The 18,881-nt window shown below is 32.4% G+C and overlaps 4 protein-coding genes across 8 annotated transcripts in view; 2 read left to right on the top strand and 2 right to left on the bottom strand.

The window, feature by feature from the left end:
• Positions 1-224: 224 nt before the first annotated feature.
• LOC122717496 (ras-like protein 1) lies at positions 225-2,427 on the top strand. Of its 3 annotated transcripts, none has more exons than XM_043941616.1 (5): positions 225-335; positions 1,030-1,200; positions 1,283-1,426; positions 1,503-1,709; positions 1,902-2,426. In XM_043941616.1, the coding sequence occupies exons 2-5, from the start codon at positions 1,072-1,074 to the stop codon at positions 2,004-2,006; spliced, it is 585 nt and encodes a 194-aa protein (XP_043797551.1). In that variant the 5' UTR covers positions 225-335; positions 1,030-1,071; the 3' UTR covers positions 2,007-2,426. The 3 variants fall into 3 exon arrangements, with proteins under 3 accessions (XP_043797551.1, XP_043797571.1, XP_043797561.1); XM_043941636.1 differs by lacking the exon at positions 225-335 and adding an exon at positions 342-757 and having other exon boundaries at positions 1,902-2,427; XM_043941626.1 differs by lacking the exon at positions 225-335 and adding an exon at positions 755-885.
• Positions 2,428-3,858: 1,431 nt separating this feature from the next.
• Positions 3,859-9,837, bottom strand: LOC122720145 (ras GTPase-activating protein 1). 3 transcript variants are annotated; one of them, XM_043946651.1, is made up of 16 exons: positions 9,636-9,836; positions 9,493-9,573; positions 8,860-9,041; positions 8,578-8,759; positions 8,109-8,506; positions 7,861-8,006; positions 7,462-7,795; positions 6,935-7,278; positions 6,667-6,858; positions 6,393-6,542; positions 6,236-6,284; positions 5,916-6,134; positions 5,612-5,844; positions 5,390-5,531; positions 5,148-5,288; positions 3,859-5,081 (listed from the first exon to the last, which is right to left on the bottom strand). In XM_043946651.1, the coding sequence occupies exons 2-16, from the start codon at positions 9,538-9,540 to the stop codon at positions 5,004-5,006; spliced, it is 2,838 nt and encodes a 945-aa protein (XP_043802586.1). In that variant the 5' UTR covers positions 9,541-9,573; positions 9,636-9,836; the 3' UTR covers positions 3,859-5,003. The 3 variants fall into 3 exon arrangements, with proteins under 3 accessions (XP_043802586.1, XP_043802585.1, XP_043802587.1); XM_043946650.1 differs by having other exon boundaries at positions 9,493-9,836; XM_043946652.1 differs by lacking the exons at positions 3,859-5,081; positions 5,148-5,288 and having other exon boundaries at positions 5,402-5,531; positions 5,607-5,844; positions 9,493-9,837.
• Positions 9,838-10,908: 1,071 nt separating this feature from the next.
• Positions 10,909-18,881, bottom strand: part of LOC122720059 (lachesin-like) — a 30,195-nt gene continuing 22,222 nt past the window's right edge. The window contains exons 4-9 of the mRNA XM_043946502.1: positions 16,874-17,120; positions 15,716-15,889; positions 14,059-14,187; positions 13,803-13,938; positions 13,452-13,609; positions 10,909-13,164 (exon numbers count right to left, since the gene is read on the bottom strand). Of these exons, the coding sequence (XP_043802437.1) occupies positions 12,845-13,164; positions 13,452-13,609; positions 13,803-13,938; positions 14,059-14,187; positions 15,716-15,889; positions 16,874-17,120 (1,164 nt within the window). The 3' untranslated portion in view covers positions 10,909-12,844. The remainder of the gene's footprint in view (positions 13,165-13,451; positions 13,610-13,802; positions 13,939-14,058; positions 14,188-15,715; positions 15,890-16,873; positions 17,121-18,881) is intronic.
• The window catches only part of LOC122720053 (protein pygopus), a 53,040-nt gene continuing 47,952 nt past the window's right edge, over positions 13,794-18,881 (top strand). The window contains exon 1 of the mRNA XM_043946488.1: positions 13,794-13,896. The gene's annotated coding sequence lies outside the window, so the exon portion shown is untranslated. The remainder of the gene's footprint in view (positions 13,897-18,881) is intronic.

Raw genomic sequence — 18,881 nt, 5'->3', positions numbered from 1 at the left:
GAGATGAAATTTTTCTATTAAATTTTGTATAAACGAAAAGAGATAATTTTTCCTTTTTAAAAATCATATTTATTAAATTTAATTTTATATTTGAATATGTATTTATAATAGAAATTAAAATTTAATGAATTTTATGAAATTTTTTATTTTTTTTAATATAATAACTTTTTTATTATTCCTTGATCCACACCCTTAAGATATGTCATTGATTCGTACATTGGTATCACTGATGCTTCTTTCCAGATGGTTTCTCCAGTGAATAATTCGTAATAGTCAAAGTTAAGAAAAGTGGTTTTAAGCCGGTGTATGTTCCTGAAATGAATTTTTAAACTTTGGTAAGATGAGGAACGAAAGAGATTTTGTACTATAACAACGTTTATTTTCACATTGATAACATTATTCATTTGTTTGATGTTTACTTAAAAACATATCTCCCATTAAACATCATTAATTTGAAGAATTTGAAACGAAAATCTTATAATACACTCTCTTTTCTAACCGAATCATATCTAAAAAAAATGCGTACTATAGAATGTATCAAAATTCTATTTAATCATCAGTTATGTCTACCCACATGTTTCTTTGATAATATTATTGAGTGTGCTTGTTTGTCATACTCGTTCTGTTTTTAAGTTGTAAAGTCACTGTATATTATCTTCAAACTTACGATATTGATTGGCAAATTAAAAATATAAATGACTTAAGGACTGATCGTGCTAAAGTGCATACGATCTTGGCGCAAATTATTATTCACAGAGTATGTATTGCTCGTAATGAACTAATATAGAATTAATCTATCAAAATGATTCTAACTCAACAAAAAATAATAAATAAGCGAAAAATTCTAAAAATACAGGAATTTCATTTTTTCTATCTTTTATACATGTAATTTATATTTTGTGATAAATTAATATTAACCCCTTATTTATTTGCTTCTATATATGCTTTTTTTATTTATTTAATTAACTATTAGTAATTTACTTCATATTTATTATGTAATTGATTTAAAAGTAAATTTTTATTTTGTAGACAAAAAGCAATTGCAGCTTTAGTTAAAATAGAAATTACATAATGACAGAGTACAAACTCGTAGTTGTGGGAGCTGGAGGTGTTGGTAAATCTGCGCTTACAATTCAGTTGATACAAAATCATTTTGTAGATGAATATGATCCTACTATAGAAGATTCTTATAGAAAGCAAGTAAGTTGTTATATATAAGTTATCATATTGTTATACAATCAATTATTCAATAGTATATTTAAATAAAATATTTTACATATAGGTAGTTATAGATGGAGAAACATGCCTTTTAGATATATTAGATACAGCTGGTCAAGAAGAATACAGTGCAATGAGAGATCAATATATGAGAACTGGAGAAGGATTTTTATTAGTATTTGCTGTAAATTCAGCAAAAAGTTTTGAAGTATGTTATTTTATTTATTCAGATTATTTTTTATATTCTCCATAAAAACTGAAAAAAATATCGTATATTATTATAGGATATTGGAACATATAGGGAACAAATAAAAAGAGTAAAAGATGCAGAAGAAGTACCAATGGTTTTGGTGGGAAATAAATGTGATCTTCAACAATCTTGGGCAGTGAATATGACACAAGCAAGAGAAGTTGCCCGTCAATATGGTGTGCCTTTCGTTGAAACTTCGGCTAAAACGAGAATGGGAGTAGATGATGCTTTTTATACACTGGTAAATAAATATATACATATAAAAAAAAATATATATATATATATATGCTTATATATTTTATGAATTAAATAGTAAATAATAATTATTTCTGATATTCTTATTTATAATTCTGGTATTAATATTTATAATTATTTATAATTTCAACTTTAAATTGATTTTTTTTTTATTAGAATGTAATTAATAAAATTATAGGTGAGAGAAATACGGAAAGACAAAGAACATAGAGGTAAAGAAAAAAAGAAACGTATGAAGACAGGTAACGCGAACCGTAGGAAACATCGATGCTGTTTGCTTTAAATCATTGAATCACGTTAATTCCCTCATTCGATACATTAATATTGAAATAGATTGTAAAAAAATATTAGATTATGTTCACTTTACGCACATTTTTTGCAGCTTCCTCTAGAATATTGTAATATTACAAGCACAATTTTTTCTATACATTGGGAGGGAAAAAAAAAAAATATATAATAGTATTGTATTATATCACATACATTTTTATTCTTGAAGTTAAATTTCATAAAATACATTATTTGTTCAACAGTCTGCCATATAACTCTTAATATTCCATTAGCAAAAAAAATTTTAACCCTTGATTGCTTAGAATAGTCAGTATCAAAAAAATGGTTTTTTTTTAAAGTCATCCATATTTTATTATTAAATTTGCAAAAGTATTATTCAATGAAAGAATTTTGTAGTTTTAAGTATTGTGAGTATAAAAAATATATAATTCATCAAATTTAACATCATACATTTTTTACATGTTTTATTCAGTGTAGTTCATAATTTTATATATTTAATTCATTGATTAAATATATTTTTAATTTTTGTTTCTACATTTTAAAGTGCATAATAAAAAATTCCATTTTTCTAAAAAAAAAAATTATATATATATATATATATATATATATATATATATGTAAGCCATAAAACACAAGAAAATAAACCTGGATAACTCATTTTGTGCTGTGATTAAGTATTCTTAAGCATGCCATGCTAGTTAGATATTATTGTAATTAAGTATGCAATTTTTACATAAAATGCCTATTTATCATTTTAAGAGTATATATTTTGTTTGCGTTTTTTTTTTTAAATTACATATTGAAGATTTTTGTAGAAAATAATACAAGTCGTTAATTTTTATAGTAACTTTTTTATACATTTATAGTAGAGAAATATTGGTAGGTATGAAGTTACATATTGTGATTATTGTACAATTGTAAGTGTCATTTCTACTAATCATTGTTATTTCAATTAAAAACACACAAAGACTATATAATTTAAGGATTATATCAAGCACAATGAAATGAAAGTTTAAATTGATATTGAAATGTCTTTCATCATCTTTATGCAGTAATTAAGAGATACCATATTTTCTTATCGCACCTTTATATCTCATCTTGCCGTTTTCATGTCATTTTCTTAAATCACGATTACAAAAAGTATATAATTTTAAGACATTTTGAATATCAATAATAAACTTTTATTGTAATTATGAACATTTTAATATTTGTTCAGACAATAACATCATCTTATTTAAAAGAGACATGAATCTATAATATAAGAAATTAATTTTCTTAATAAAATCTATTAATGAAATATTTAAGATTCAATTTATATAATCATGTCTCGAGTCTGACTGAATTTGAACAATCAAGGGTTAAATACTTTATTAAATGATCTAAATAGTACAATTTGCAAATATTCTTATATACATAACATATATGTAAACGCGTAAATTTGTAATATTAGCTTTTTCAAATATTGAATATGTGTATATATAAAATTGCACAGCATAGGTGTTATTATGTAATTCAAATTCATAATAAAATCTTGTACAAAAAATGTTCTTTATATTCATTCTATCTCAAATGATTATCTTTAAACATCAATTTTAAATCATCTATGCTGTTTGGTTTTATAATATTCAAAGAACAATTGACAAATTGTTGTTTCATTAGTTTCATTTTAAAATATTTCATATATATATATCAAACGGTACTAAAGTATTGAAGAATTACATTTTTAAAATCAAAATTCACTATATTTCATCATTTTCTATATCATATACTATTATATATCTACATACTATGTACTAATTTACTATCACAATTTTATGGGCATGTATTAAAAAACTTAAGCCTGTAAATTCATTATTCAATATTTTTTTATTATTTTATTCAAAATACATCATTTAATAAAAACTTATTATACAAGCATACACAATAAGTACAAATTATAAAGCAGTTTTTTTTTTTTTTTTCTTTTATTCAATACATATTCTAAAATATATTCATTCATAATAGCCGCATATATCAATAGATAAGAATGTAAATGTAAAAAAATATAATTGAACTGCAATGTTCATGGATTCGTTCACGTTAATGTCAGGAGCAGAAAATAAATTTATAACGATTTGACATGTTTTATCCATTATTTAAAATAGCCTTATTCAAAAATATATACTTCATATATATAATCGTAACATAGTACCACCATTTATATACATTAGTCAAATATAAAAAAACACATTTTAATGTGTCAAATGTTATTGTGCGTATACATCTTAGTTTTTTATCTTGATATTTAATATATATTTTTGTTAACAGATTTTCTAAGAATTTTTGTATTAACTGACTAGGACCTTAAATTTAATACAATATTCGTCATTTAATGGCATGATAAAACTATTGCAACGATACAAGTGTAATAATTAATTTATAAAATAATTAAAATTAATAAATCATTTATACGTATAAAAAATGTAATTTTTTAACCCGCTTTAAAAATAAAATTATTACTATTTTTTTTAGAAAATAAATAAAAATAAAATTGGGAAACTATATGTACAACACAATATTTTTGGTTTAATTTGCATTTATTTTCGAGCACCTAAGTAAATATAAAATTGTTATACGCCTATATGATTCTGTATGTCAACTATATCACTGTCATGGTACTGTTTATTATACGTATAAGCTATTTTCTAATTACATACGAAATAGTAAATGTAGGCTTGTGTGTATACAATAATATATATGTATATATATATATACATATATATATATATATGTATATACAGACACATATATATGTATGAATGTATGTATGTATGTATGTATCTATGTATGTATCTATGTATGTATGTATACATATATATATATGGCACGTCAGTCTGTACGTTTAATTACTTAACCACTTAAAGTAATTATTAAATACTACCGTGTATCTGTTGTCAAATCTTATGAATTGTTTTGTTATGTTTGGCATTAGTCATGGCAAATGGCTTTAGCACTACCGTATCATTTCCATGTATTTTTGTTTATGTTTGCTTAGCATTTCAGTCACGGTTACTAATTGTTTTATTGTTGGCTAAAAAAAAAAAAAAAACAGAATTATGAATATATATATAATTTATTAATAATATATATATATTACCTGAGTTTTTGATAAAACTTGAAGTTCTTTTAAATGAGAAACACAAATATGATGCAGTGTTGCTAAATCTCTCGCTGTATCCGAAACATAACTTCTATTTCTCGGATCTGCACCTTCAGATTCTGGTTTTTCGGTTACATTCTATATAATATAAATTCAAATTATTTCAAATTTATATTTAAAATGATATATATATAAAATTTACATAATAATACATAATATTAAAATTTTTTTATACTTACAGATAATTGATCCAAAAATACGACCATTCTTTCTTTATTTTTAAGAATAAATGGATTAACTACTTCCATATATGGTTCTTTACCACCAAATTCTACCAAATTAGCCAAATTTTGCAAACATTTTGCAACCATTACCAGTGATCTACAGAATCAGTTAATAAAAATTAACGAAAATATTATTTTAACGTAAAATTTCTTACGTTTAATATAGACCTACCCTACCTTGCAGCAGCTGGAGGTGGCGGTTCAGCTATTAAATTAAATGATCTAGGATTTAATATGGCAGGGCAAAGTAGACGTAAAAATATAAATCCACTGACTACTCGTGTTCTGACTAGTCTTTCATGTGGCCATTTGGCAACAACTGCTCTTTGTAAACATCCACAAATATATCTCAATGTCCTTGGACATGCATCAGGACTCGTAAAAATGCTTAATGTCACTTCATCTAAAACCTAAAATATATTTATTAAAAAGCATATGAATCACTCAAAATAATTTAATATTAATCTATATTTATTTTTACTTGTAATAGAAATTCTGCATTGCTGCATGCATCTTCCGGAGAATCCATTTTTGTTGGATTTAATTCACAGCTCTGTTTACTTTCAATTAATTTCACTATGGTATCGCGTAAAGCGGCTTTCAAAAAAGAAGTACAAACTGATTTCATATATAAATCCATTAATGTAGTTGTAAGACTAGCAGCTCTAAAAAGTGTTGGTGTTTCATCTTCCTTGTCCACCTAAATAAAATAATTAATTATTTTTATTTTAATTTAATAAAAAAAAAAAAGAAGAAAAAATCTATTTCTTTATAAATATCAATATAGATCAATATACATACTTCCGCTTGATTTAACGATCTCAGAAGATCTGCTTCTTTTCTTTCGTGCCTAAATATAAACATTTCAAATTATAATCTTATTATTAAAAAAAGGAAAAAAAAGAATATTTAATATATATATATATATATATATTTTATACATTTTTTGTTTATATACCTAAATATTCTAAGTAAACTATTTGCCAATGGTACTCTATCCAAATGACACACATCTGCTAATGCTCTAACAACATGCAGTTCTGGATCTAATAATAGTTGTTGCAATGGACTATATTCTTCCGGAGGCATTGCTAGATCGTGCCGATACCTGCAACGTAATAAATGCAGAAAACATGTATAAATTCGTACCTTAATATTCTAAAAATGCAATATGCAATGTATAAAAAATTCTCTTTTTTAAAAAGAAAAAATCAGAAAGAATTTATTTTCACCTTATTCGTAAACGAAGTACACCCCATTCGCCTATTGGAGTAAGGCCTGACAATGGATACCATTCATCCATTTCTTCCCCATTAGTTAAACTCGCCAATTCAACGGTCAATTCTGCCACTTCAGTATCTTTACTACGTTTTCCTTTATTGTACAATGTTAAAGAAAACGACATAACATCTGGTGGCACATCCCTATGGAGCAATTTATGATAAATATTATTCAAATATAATCAATATTTTATCAATATTAGACAAAACATATACATACTCTAAAATGAATTCTTCATCCCAAATTGGATGTAATCCTGTTTTGACTTTTGTGCGAGCAACTTTTACATTATTTAGAGCCACTATGATGAATGGGTTCGGTACTAGTTTATATGGAAGTCTATGAGCATCTAAAATATGCAGATGTAATGAACGTAATTCACGTAGACGAGCAACTTTTGGAGCACGAGTAAGTTGTGATACACATAATGGTTTTAAGGCATTAATCCAGTCTAAAGCATTCTCTGAATTTGGAGCAGCCAAATATGTTATCGTTGCCAAACATGGTAAAGCACGTTCAACTAATTGAAAGCAATGAGGTCTATCGAACACACTTTCATGAACCTAAAAAAACTATATCTGAGAAATGAATCTCAAACAATTAAAACATTACAATCCTTACTTGCTGTTTTCAATGCTACATACATATGACATAATTACATATATATATTTTAAAAATAAGACAGTCTGAAAACTGATATAATCATATGGAAAAATGAAATGTTTTGTTTATAAAATTTGCTATACCTGATATAAATAAGCACAGCTTAAATCGATAAGACCTTTAGGTTTGGTCCTTTTTGGATTGTCATACAAATACAAATGAGTGTCAGTTGCATCCACTAAAAGTACAAAATACAATGCTTTCCATTTTTTATTTTTTTCTGATTTTTTTTCTAAATATCCTTGCATTTTAATTCCTTTATTTTTCTTTGCTCCAGATTGTTCCCGACATTCTCTAAGAGTTGCATATATTTTTTCCGCGTGTTGCACTTCTCTATTAACTCTTACACTACCATCAGGTTCTGTTACCATTGCTTGAACTAAAGTATGACCCTCAACTATTTGCTCTTTCCGATATCTACGAATATAAATATTTTCGTGATAACTTATAAATATAAAAGTTAAATAGAAAAAATATCATACCTATTTATAACAGCATCAAGACATTCAAAAGTTCTACCACCCATAAGATAACGTACTCCCTTTTTTTCAATTCTAAATCTTTGAATTTGATTGTTTATATGAAAGAAAAGTGAATAATCTCCAGGACTATTATCTGAAGGTCTGACCTATACAATAAAATAAAAAATAAAAAAATTATTATATATAAATTTTATATATAATATAAAATTTTTAATCATTCTAGATTATAAAATGATATTACAACTTACCAAGAAACTACCAGGTCCTGCCTTCACCAACATGTCGACAGCTTCACTTTTAGTAACATTAGGATGAAACCAAGAGAACACAGTATTAGGATCAATGGAATCATCCAGATCCTCCACCAATTCACGAAAAATTAAGCCTTGTTCACCAGTTCTATGTGCAGTAACCCATAACCAACCATCTCCCATATCATTGTGCACAAAAAATATGTCACCCTTTTGAAAACTTAATTCATCTGTATCAGGCATTTTTGTATATGGCAGTATTGCAACTATTCGCTTCTTATCATTCACTGGTTCAGGAGGTGGAGTAGGATGAATAAGTCTTTCTCTCTTTAAAAGATCGGAGCAATGAGTATAATATGCAACAAGATCTGATAAGCTATTGAACTGTCTACCTCCTATAATAAAATATATATTAATTCATCAGTTAAAATTATAAATATTCATTAAATTTAAATGTTTACAATACCAATATAATAATCTCCACACACAGCTGTAATTCTAAAATGATTAATGCCAGTTCTGCCTAAATAGGATAATACATAACTTCCAGGTTTTCTGTCACTTTCACGCACTAAATAACTGCCCATTTTACTTGCATCCCATAGTCTTTCTTCTGCAGTAAATCTATCTAATCTACCATGATACCATCTATAAATTATTAAGAATTTTACATTTATTAAATATCAAATACAATTAAAAATAATATCTTTATTCCATAAATCAAAATTTTATTAATATTAAATCTCACTGATTTTCTGGTGGAGCTGTTAATAATGTTGCATTAGCACTATCAGGTTCTTCTGTATCTTGAATATCATCTGGTATATTTTCAAGAAAAGGATCAAATTCATTTTCTGCATTCATAGATTCATTCTGTCCACCATCTTCACTACCAGTGCTAGGAGAACCTCCTTTACTATTGTGATCCATCTATAGATAAAATTATATAAAATTTTTAAGCATTTATAACATAACATAATAATAAAAATTTTTTTAATTTAAGTATATACTATATAAATATTTTTATTTTTAAAATAAAATGTCATATTATATATCAAAGATAACATATACTTTTGTCAACAAAACATAAATATTATGTTTACATATTTGTTTATAATTTCTTTTACATATATCACCTTTTATTTTTTTGAAAAATATAGAAACTTATCAAAAACATTATTCATAAATAATACCTTTGTCTAATAAGTACTTTTCCGTCGCAATATTTAAAAAAATAATAAAGAATTTATAAATATCTTTAAAACTTTAAAAGTTAGAATAAGTTTTTAAATATATAATTATATTTTGTTTTTTTCCATTGAATTTTTAATATTATCATGATATTAGATGAATAAGTAGAATGAATAATATTCGTACATACCTTAGCACTGTTCGACACGCTCGGACCTCCACGCACAAATTCTGCCATTTTTCGTAAACACGCACTCCTTCATACACACGACTATGAAAAGAAAACTAAAAATATTAATTGAACGGCATTCGTTTTATTGCAATCCTCCTTACCACGATTATTTACAAAAGTACGCTGTTATTGATATAAAATGTATTGACGTTTTACGGCAGCCATTTTACTACTGCACGCGTTGATCGTGGAATACATAGAGGGAGTCAGTCTTATGTTTATCATAAACTTTAAATATTCTTAAATACCGACAACATGTTTCTATAATTATTCATTTATCATTTAATTCGAAGATAAATATTTTACGTATCAAATAACGTTTCGTTTAAAAGCACTCTTATAACTAATAAGCCATTAACATAATGCAATTATATAGATGATTAAGTTCGCTAATAATTGTTTTTATTTTTAAATATAATATTATCGATAGATCTTCGACAGTAGATAATATACATTTTTTAATTGTAATATAATAAATTGTAATATAAAATTAAGTAATCATTCATATAATTATAAAGATAGTTTTATGTTAAATGCTAATTCTTCTGAAAAATTTTCGTTTCTTGTATATTCACCCTTTGTTATGGCGAAATTTTGTTTTGATCTACGTGAAGTTGTTTTTTGTATGCAAATTGATTTACAATAATTCGATATCAAAACTTATCTTTATTAAATCGTAATGGTAAGATGATAAATTTTTAAATTGTATAATTTATATTTTAAATATTTATTTTACGATTGATCATAAACAATTTTTAAATCTTATCATTTTTTATAACCTCTTTGATATTCAAAAAGAATACATTAATTCAAATAGTTTTTTTTTAAAATCTCTTTTTTTGGGGGACAGTCTGCCCTATTTAATTTTCAGAGTCTATTGACGGTAATTTTGTTATTGATATGTACCTGTACTTACATTAGATCTATTGTTCCCAGTTTATTGGACAGTCGATTAGGAAAAGTTGGGTATGTATATTTTGTGATAATTTTATTTTATATATATATATATATATATATATACATTAATATTAATATATTATGTTTAGTTTTCAGGGTACTCTTTGGAAATGCGCTAGAATTGGCGAAAGAAAAAGTCCATATGTGGCAGTGAGTTGTCTTGTTATGGCTTTCAATATTTTGTTTTGGTCATAATATTATAATATCGAATAAAATTAAGATTCAAACAAATATAATTCTGTATAAGGAAAATAGTGTAAAATGTGGATTTAAATGTAAATAAAAAGTAAGTTTTATTCAATTATTATAAATAAATGTACATATTTGTATTTGAATTTTCATCATTTAAATTATATTTAAAGAGAATGGAAATTATTTATAAGTAATTTAAAATGGAAAAAAAATAACTAATATCTCTACTAGTTGCATGGTATGTTTTATTTGTCAACATGTTGGTTTCTCCAAAGCTATATAATTATCCAATTTGAGCACATTTTTCATCGTATTTTTATAATATTTTTTTTTCTATAAACAACAACATTTTTTTATTATAGTTATTGTAAAGTCGTTATATTGAGCAGTGTTTTACGATATACAATATTTGTTAAATAAATGTATTTAACATGTGTATTTTCTTGTTTATTTCGCGGATAAATACTATTATATTATTAATAATAATAAGCCACGCATTGAGACTAAAGTTTGTACTCTGTAATAGAAGACATTCATGATAATAACTGTACAAGAAGAAAGTTTCAACGTTCTCGGATTAAAAATGTTATCCGTTAAAAAACATCGAGACTTTCTAATCGCACTATTTCGCACATAGATCATAATTACAGAGTAATGTATGAATTGCGGTTTTGCGAGGAACATTGAAAAATGATAGAAAGCACAACCTATTAGGAACGCTTATTGTCCATTTCTCGAAGGAAAATTATTTTCTTCGTAATATTATCATAAATAATTTGTATGCTAAATACGTATTATATAATATATATATGTGATGTAAATGGGAATTAAAAAAAAAAAGAAATGGAAAAAGTAGGAAAAAATAAAAAGGTACTAAATAACGATGAATAACGATAATCAATCGATTACGAGATACATATATAAAAAATGGTTTAAACATGAATTCGATGATCGCGTGATAAAATTTAATTTAAATTCCTCGCAATGAACCCGATTGATTATACTTATGATTGTGGTCTCGTTTAATCGTTGGCATATGAGGTACGTTATTTGTGCCTACGGATAATTAAAAAAATACATAAAATAATAAAAGTAAAGTCTAATATCTTTCTAAAATATATATAATACCGTATTATGCGCCCTACGGATATGAATCTTAGATATGACGTGTTTAACATTCGTTAAGATGCCACTTACAATCTCAATTCACTCTGTTATCGTACCGATAAATAAAGATATTATCTCATTATCCCTTACGTACAAATTAGTATGCTAATTATTTGTCTGTGTTCGAGTATAATCGAATAGTTGATTAAACAGCATCAATTCGCGATAAAGCGCGATTCTTGCAGAACTTGAAAATATAATTAATCGTTGATAATAATTATATATATTACGACGTAAAGAGATATTATAAAGGATGTTCATTTTAATTGGATCGCCACTGCCATTGTTGAAATAATTCCGAAGTGTGGAGTAATCAATCGAAAGTATAAGTTTTTCCTCGTATTTGTCGAACGATGATCTCGTGAATGACACTGGTGGCCCACTTGAGATAGACACCCTGCATGTGTAAGGCTTTCGATGCTAAAGTTATAAAAATTACATCGTAACTTCTAATAATTCCACAGATCGTAAATAATAATTTCAACGAGAAATCTTGTATTTCTTTCACTTTGTTCATTGTTAAAAAAATACTCGACAATGTCACATTTTATTATAGTCGAACTAAAGAACACACTTCGCTCACGACTTTATTCTTTTCCCCGTATTCCAAAACGGATAAAAGGGTCATAAAAAATACATTCGTAAGCATTTATCTTTTCAAATTCGCAACATTATTCGCCACGAACTATTATCTTGGCGAAAAATATACATCAGAGAGAGAGAGAGAGAGAGAGAGAGAGGAGAGGAGAGGAGAGGAGAGAAAGATAGAGGGCGGAGGAGAGGAAGGGGATAGATTTGTTCGCTGTATCGTCGCTGGAAATGAAACGAAATACGAACTTTGAAAATCGCGGTTCCTTCTCGACGATTCGCAATCGTTCGATCTCTCGTTCACTTCAATACGCGTGAAACGCGAACGAACACCCGTAGTATTTGTATTTCGTTCTAACGTATCGACAGAGTTCTTCTCTCGTCTATCAATCTGATTGGTTGATATTTATCGAATGGTAAAGAAGAAGAGGAAGCAGACGACATAAACTCGCATACCGCTATCGTTCTTCGCATTGGCACAATTTCTCTCGTTCGAGATGTCGCGATTCTTGAATAAGTTCTCGTCTTTGACGAAAGGCGCGCGTGGATTTACCGTCGTCGAAGTGATCATGTGTTTGCTGTAAACGATTTTTACGGTACTTTTTTGCATCGCTGGTGTACTCATCTGATGAAAAATTCGATTTTTAGTAATTTGAGCAAACTTTGATTTTCCCTTGCTCAACTTCCAACTGGCCGAAGTAGTTCGTATGGTTGCTCGTTCGATTTCTGAAAACAGTTTCCCTATATCGTATCGTGTAAACAAGAAGAAAAAGCCAAAGTGGAGGGGGCATTCTTAGATTCACGTGCAAAAACGAATGATGGCATGTGAACGTTGTATAAAGTTCGATATCGAAGTTTGTTGGTTATTCGTGGAGTGGATGATTCGAAAGAAGGGCAAGAGAAGAAATAAAAGCGGATGTCAAAGTGTCAAGAGAGACGGAAATTTTTCTATGGAATGGCGGTTGTCGAAAAATGACAGTGTTCGTCGATCGTATACGTATATGTCGACTCACCGTAAACTCTAAGGGTAGCCTCGGCTTTTCCCATACTTGAGGACGCTGAACACGTGTACTCTCCCAAATCCGTTTTCTCTAAACGGCTTATCTTCAGCTCGCTCGTTGTCTTCCATTCTTCGTCCGGATGTCCCCGTTCGTCGATTTCGTATCTACCACTGTGTTGACACATCGCTTAACTTTACAGTTCGAAAGTACGTGTGTGTATGTGTGTATGTGTGTATGTGTGTGTGCGCGTGGAATTGATTTCGCGCTTGATCATATTTGGACGACACGTCGAATCTCACGCGCCGCGCGTTAATCGTAAAGAAACTCTTAAATAAGTGTAATACACGTTCTGTGATAACATACCCACTCATAATAACTTGTTCCTTCCTGGTCCACAAGTTAATCGTCTTTGGATAAGCTTCGATCAAACAGACCAACGATACGTTCGTGTCCAGAGGTGAGCTTAATATTTGATTGGGAACCTTTGCGCTAGGTGGAACTGAAAAACAAATAAAACAAATATCTCCGATCGATAATTAATTCGATCGATCTTATTTTATATATTAGCAGAATATTAGCATCGCGAGAATAATATCATCGAGGATTCAAAAATACTTACAGTTTACCCTTAGATAGACTCTTTTGCTGACTGCTGGGGGCACTTCGTTTTTCGCTATGCAAAGATAAGCTCCCATTTGCTTCCTGTCCACTCTTGTTAATTCCAGCTTCTCACCGGACTGGTTGTCCACTATAAAATCTCGCATCGTATGAATATCTGGTTGAAAGCTCTCGTATACATATCGCTGGCCGGATGCCAACGTTCGCAACTACACCAAATTACACGCGAAATATGTCCTTTGCGTTAAAACAACGAGACCACCGCCTATTACGACCCTAAATCTCATTATTCGTTAACGAGGAATCGGACAAACGATTTAAGGAAGAATTATCGTTAAACGAGTGACGGTATCGTACGGTATGCATACAACGAGCGAAAGTATGATAATTGAAACGTACAACCGACAAATATTCGCCAACTGCTGTCAGTGAATATGATAAATCGATACTTCACGAAAACCGTGCGAAGGATCCTATCGTAAAATTCCTGGGAAAATTGCGCGGCAAGAGCGCAGAGAAAGTTGACGATCGTTTATCGTATTATCGTTTAATTATGCGTGTATACTCGCAACGCTTTCGAAATCGACCGACCTCTCGCTAATTAGATTATTATCGAGGAAACGCGGGCGACATAAATCGTCGTGCGCATCGTCTCATCGCGTACAGATAAAACGTGTCAAACCCGTCTAATGAGATCCATCGAAAATGAGAGATTCATTGTTCGCGTTGACAAGTTTCGATCCACCTCTCTCTCTCTCTCTCTCTCTCTCTCTCTCTCTCTCTCTCTCTCTCTCTCTCTCTCGATTCAAAATACGCGTATTTTTGTCGCAACGTCCACCGTACTCTCAAAATATTGCATATCGATTTATCAACAACCGTTCGAGAATTCGTAACCATCAATATCTCGCGGGGACGATCGACGACGGACGAATTTGCCACGCGTCCGAGCGAAAAATGCGTTGGACGCCAACGCCATTTCCCTCCTCCTCCCGAATTATTTTCACAGCGATCCGTCGATCATCTCGGGGAGAAACGAAGAAAGCGTCGAATTCTACGATACCACGGTGCAGGATCGTGGTGCGAGAGCACGTGCACCACGTGGAAATATATCGAAAGTCGTTTCGAACGGACTAATCTCCATTCAATGAGAGCTCGCGTTCCACCGTAATTGCTTTCGATCGGCATCACGTGGGCTTGCCCGATTTACGATGTCTTCACGTTCCGTTTAAACCGAATCTAGATGGCGTGCCGAGAGTCGTGACGCTGCTCCCTCCCTCCTTCCCCCTCTCCTCTCCTCGTCCCGATATCTTGGACGCTCAGTCGTAGGAAAAAGTGTAGCGTTCGTACCTCGAAAATCTTGAAATTTTAATCGAACGGTCGAGTCGGACGCGATCGAATCGAGTAACGGGGAGAAGAGGGAGTGATGAGAGAAAAAGGGATAATTTTTCGAAAAGAAGAAGGAAAGAAGAATCGAGGGAAACTCGAGGATGGGCGATATTTGAAGAGTGATATCGAGAGAAGGAGAAGGAGGCGACGGCGGCGGCGGACGTTTCGAGCGGTCTTAAGAATTAATAAAAAGAGGAGAATCGAAGGTTATTTGTCACCGGGAACGACGCTCGCGAGAGTGCTCGACTCGAGATAAAAATGTAATATCTTACCTGGTATCAGCGGATCGTGAAGACCCCTCATAAGTATGAAACCACTTTTCTCGCGTCTCCAGAGCACACGAGGTGCCGGTCTCCCGGTAGCTTTACACGAGAGGGTAGCGTTTTCACCCTCCAGAACGGATACTTCGCCTTCCGATGTGCCGGAGCTAAGTATATCCGGCGGAACTGTGAACAGAGGGAGAGAAAGAGAGAGGAGGAAAAAAAGAGGAAAGAGTTGTATCGAAAAATTTCGGGCGTAAAAATCCGGGGGAGGGGGTGGGGTTCTGGAATCCGGACCCTTCTCGATTTGAAATCAAGTCAAAACTGCTGCTCCCTGCTCCCGTGAAAAATGAAATACCTATTCTATCCTTTCGTGGGAGATGGGGGGAGGGGGAGAAGGGTAACGGTACAGAAGGAACATTCTCTCGATGAGATCTCGTTTCTTTCAGGATAGGCACGGAGAAAGAGAGAGGCCATTTCAATTACACGCGATTCAGGTTGGACAAATATCGTATATAGATAGAAGAGGGGAGGGGGGAGGGGAAGATGGGCGAGTTCGGGTTGGGCGAGAGAAAAAAAAAAAAAAAAAAGAAAAAAGAAAAAAGGATGCTCGGGACCTTTCCTGTGTTTGCCCACAAAGGAATTTCATTCCATTCGGGCCGATCGCTCTTTCGAGTTGAATACCGGAGGCAAGCATACGCACTCTCGATGAATTCCCCCTCCCTCCCCCTCCCTCGTGCCCTCGCGGTGTCCACACGCACACGCACGATACAACTACTACGTTCGCAACTACACCTATCCAGTGGAAGAGATCAGGGTCGGGACCAGACGCACAGAGAGAAAGAGAGGGTCGGGTAATGTACGGTTGGGTCGCGTTGTACCCTATACACAGGGGGAGGAAGTCGAGGGAAGTAGGAATCGGAGGATGGTGCGGGTGGAACGAATAGAGGCGAGCCGGGCGAGCAACACGAGGTATGGTGTGGTACGGGGTTGTACAGGGGTCCCATTGAAACGTATTCTAGCGGCGAGGCGCGCATATTTTCCATCCCTTCTCGAGATAGGCTAATCGAAACCGGTGCGTGCGTACGTGACGTGTGTGCATACGAGCGACCGCAAACACCCGACTGTATCTGGCCGTAGGAATGCGGTATAACGCGCAATTAGGCATACCTAGGACATCCACGCATCCCAGCTGGCTCAACATAGGCTTCGTGTTCAGCTGGCACATGTAGCATCCCCGATCAGCTTCCCGAAGTTGGCGGATGTGAAGCCGCGAGGTGGCCTCCTCCTCGTCCCTCCACTCGCTTTGATTCTTCGACTTTGCGCTCTCCAACGTGACCAAGAATCGGGGCGAGTGAGTCACCGTTCGCTGACCCAACGACAGTATCGTTTTATCCTCCACCCGAATCCATCCCACCTGAGGCAATCGTTTCAAAAAATTCCATTCAATACGATAATATTATAATATATATATTGCTATCCTAATTGCGTTAATATTAGATACATCCAACAGATTTACGCGTCCCGAATAAACGCACACGTGCGCAATCCCCTGTATACGCGCCTAGTTAATTATATTGACGTTTCTATTCAAATACGTATAATGTTATTTATATACGAAACGGGTGTGGGGAGATGTGGTTAAATGCAGCAGCATTAGTGACAAAGCAGGGGCAAACGGACCGATGGTAATCTAACGACGTAAACAATTTTCCAGCCAATTCGAATACCATTTACCCATCCCTCTCTTCCTTCTTTCTTTCTTCTCTCTGTCTCTTTTTACTCTTTCCTTCTTCGAAGAACGAATTAATTCGCGTATATATCCGAAAAAAAAGCGAATAAAGAAGCGAAGGACGACGGTGAGTCGAGTGATCGACTCGGTCGATATAGGAGGACGCGTGTTTATGGGCGGCGAGCCGATATATCGGGGACCGATAGGTGTTGGCGCGTATAGGGCCAACGGTATAGCGGTAATTGGTTTTAGGGAGGAGTTGCCACCGCGGGAATCAAACGCCGGCGAAAGGTTCAATTTAACGTCGTCGTATCGCTCGCCCCTCCCTTTCCCCCTTCTCCTCCCCGCATCTCCTTATCTATAACGCCGCACTTGGTAATTAATCCGAGGCCGAGTGTCGTGGCGCGCACATGCCCCGTATGCCTAGGTATGCGCCCGTATGGGTCGGGTTACACGATGTCACGCGGCACCGACCGCATTCGTACGCGCGTCCCCCCCTCTCCAATTCCCTCGTTGCCACTCGGTGAATCGGTTAACGCGTTCGCCGTTCTCAAGGCGTGCGCAGATATTCCGCGAAATTCCCCTTGTTCTCTCTATGACACACAGTCTATGTATCTACTACCTTCGATCGATCCCCTCTTTCCCCCGAGATACAACGAGAGCCCTCCCTCTCGAATTAGTCGTCTAATCTCTAATCTTTGAATCCACGTCGAAATCATCGCTTCATCAGTTTTCGCACATCTGTTTCTTTCCTCTTGATTATAAGTCTAATTATTATTAAGTGTACTTCTTTTTTTTCGGTCAATTGTTTCGATCGAATAGATATCGATTTGTCGATTCCTCTAACTCATTGTCGAACTCGTCCAATTTATTCCGTACATTGTTGTCTTTCAAATTAAAATTTCTTCGAATCTTTTCGCACGTTCCGTAAGATACGGCATTCTCTCTCAACGACGCGAATAATTTCTTCTAATTTCCGGCGCGGCGTTCAAAATCGTTGCAGAACTGGAAATTGTTAGAGCAGCCTTCGCGACTCTTAACTCTTTATTCAGGCGACTATAGTCGCTCTGCATAAGATGCCATTGATATACTACGGACGACTAAAGTCGCTCTACGTAAAATGTTATTGATACACTATGAGCGACTATAGTCTCTGCATAAGATGCCGCGTATCGTACATATGACGAGCGACTCGAGTTATTATATTATCTAGTATATTTCTCTGGAAATGTAGCATCGATATTTTGTTCTTATCATTCGTTTCTCTGAGATTGCTGGATAAAATAAATATCACCAAAAAAAAAAAAAAAATATAAACGCTGACAATTTTTCTAAGTACTGTGCACATTTTTGAAGAAATCACTCGTAACGCAAATTCGTTAAAAACGGATCAACGCTCTTTCGTATGACTTCTACGAACGGGAAGTGATTCGAATTCGGTCAAAA

This window comes from Apis laboriosa, unplaced genomic scaffold (assembly GCF_014066325.1).
Source record: "Apis laboriosa isolate Shangri-la unplaced genomic scaffold, ASM1406632v1 scaffold11_cov152, whole genome shotgun sequence".
NCBI classification, from domain to species: Eukaryota; Metazoa; Arthropoda; class Insecta; order Hymenoptera; family Apidae; genus Apis; species Apis laboriosa.
The sequence above is the reverse complement of the archived record's forward strand: the minus strand, read 5'-3'. Positions and strand labels throughout refer to the sequence as shown.

What these genes read in the sequence shown, in the direction of transcription:
- LOC122717496 (XM_043941636.1), top strand. Translation starts at nt 1,072, where the DNA reads ATGACAGAGTACAAACTCGTAGTTGTGGGAGCTGGAGGTGTTGGTAAA. An exon ending in ATTCAGCAAAAAGTTTTGAA is followed by an intron (nt 1,427 to 1,502) that starts GTATGTTATTTT and finishes ATATTATTATAG; the next exon opens with GATATTGGAACATATAGGGA. An exon ending in ATGATGCTTTTTATACACTG is followed by an intron (nt 1,710 to 1,901) that starts GTAAATAAATAT and finishes ATAAAATTATAG; the next exon opens with GTGAGAGAAATACGGAAAGA.
- LOC122720145 (XM_043946650.1), bottom strand. Translation starts at nt 9,540, where the DNA reads ATGGCAGAATTTGTGCGTGGAGGTCCGAGCGTGTCGAACAGTGCTAAG. An exon ending in AGTTTACTTAGAATATTTAG is followed by an intron (nt 6,285 to 6,392) that starts GTATATAAACAA and finishes GTTTATATTTAG; the next exon opens with GCACGAAAGAAAAGAAGCAG. An exon ending in TATTTTTGGATCAATTATCT is followed by an intron (nt 5,289 to 5,389) that starts GTAAGTATAAAA and finishes TATATTATATAG; the next exon opens with AATGTAACCGAAAAACCAGA.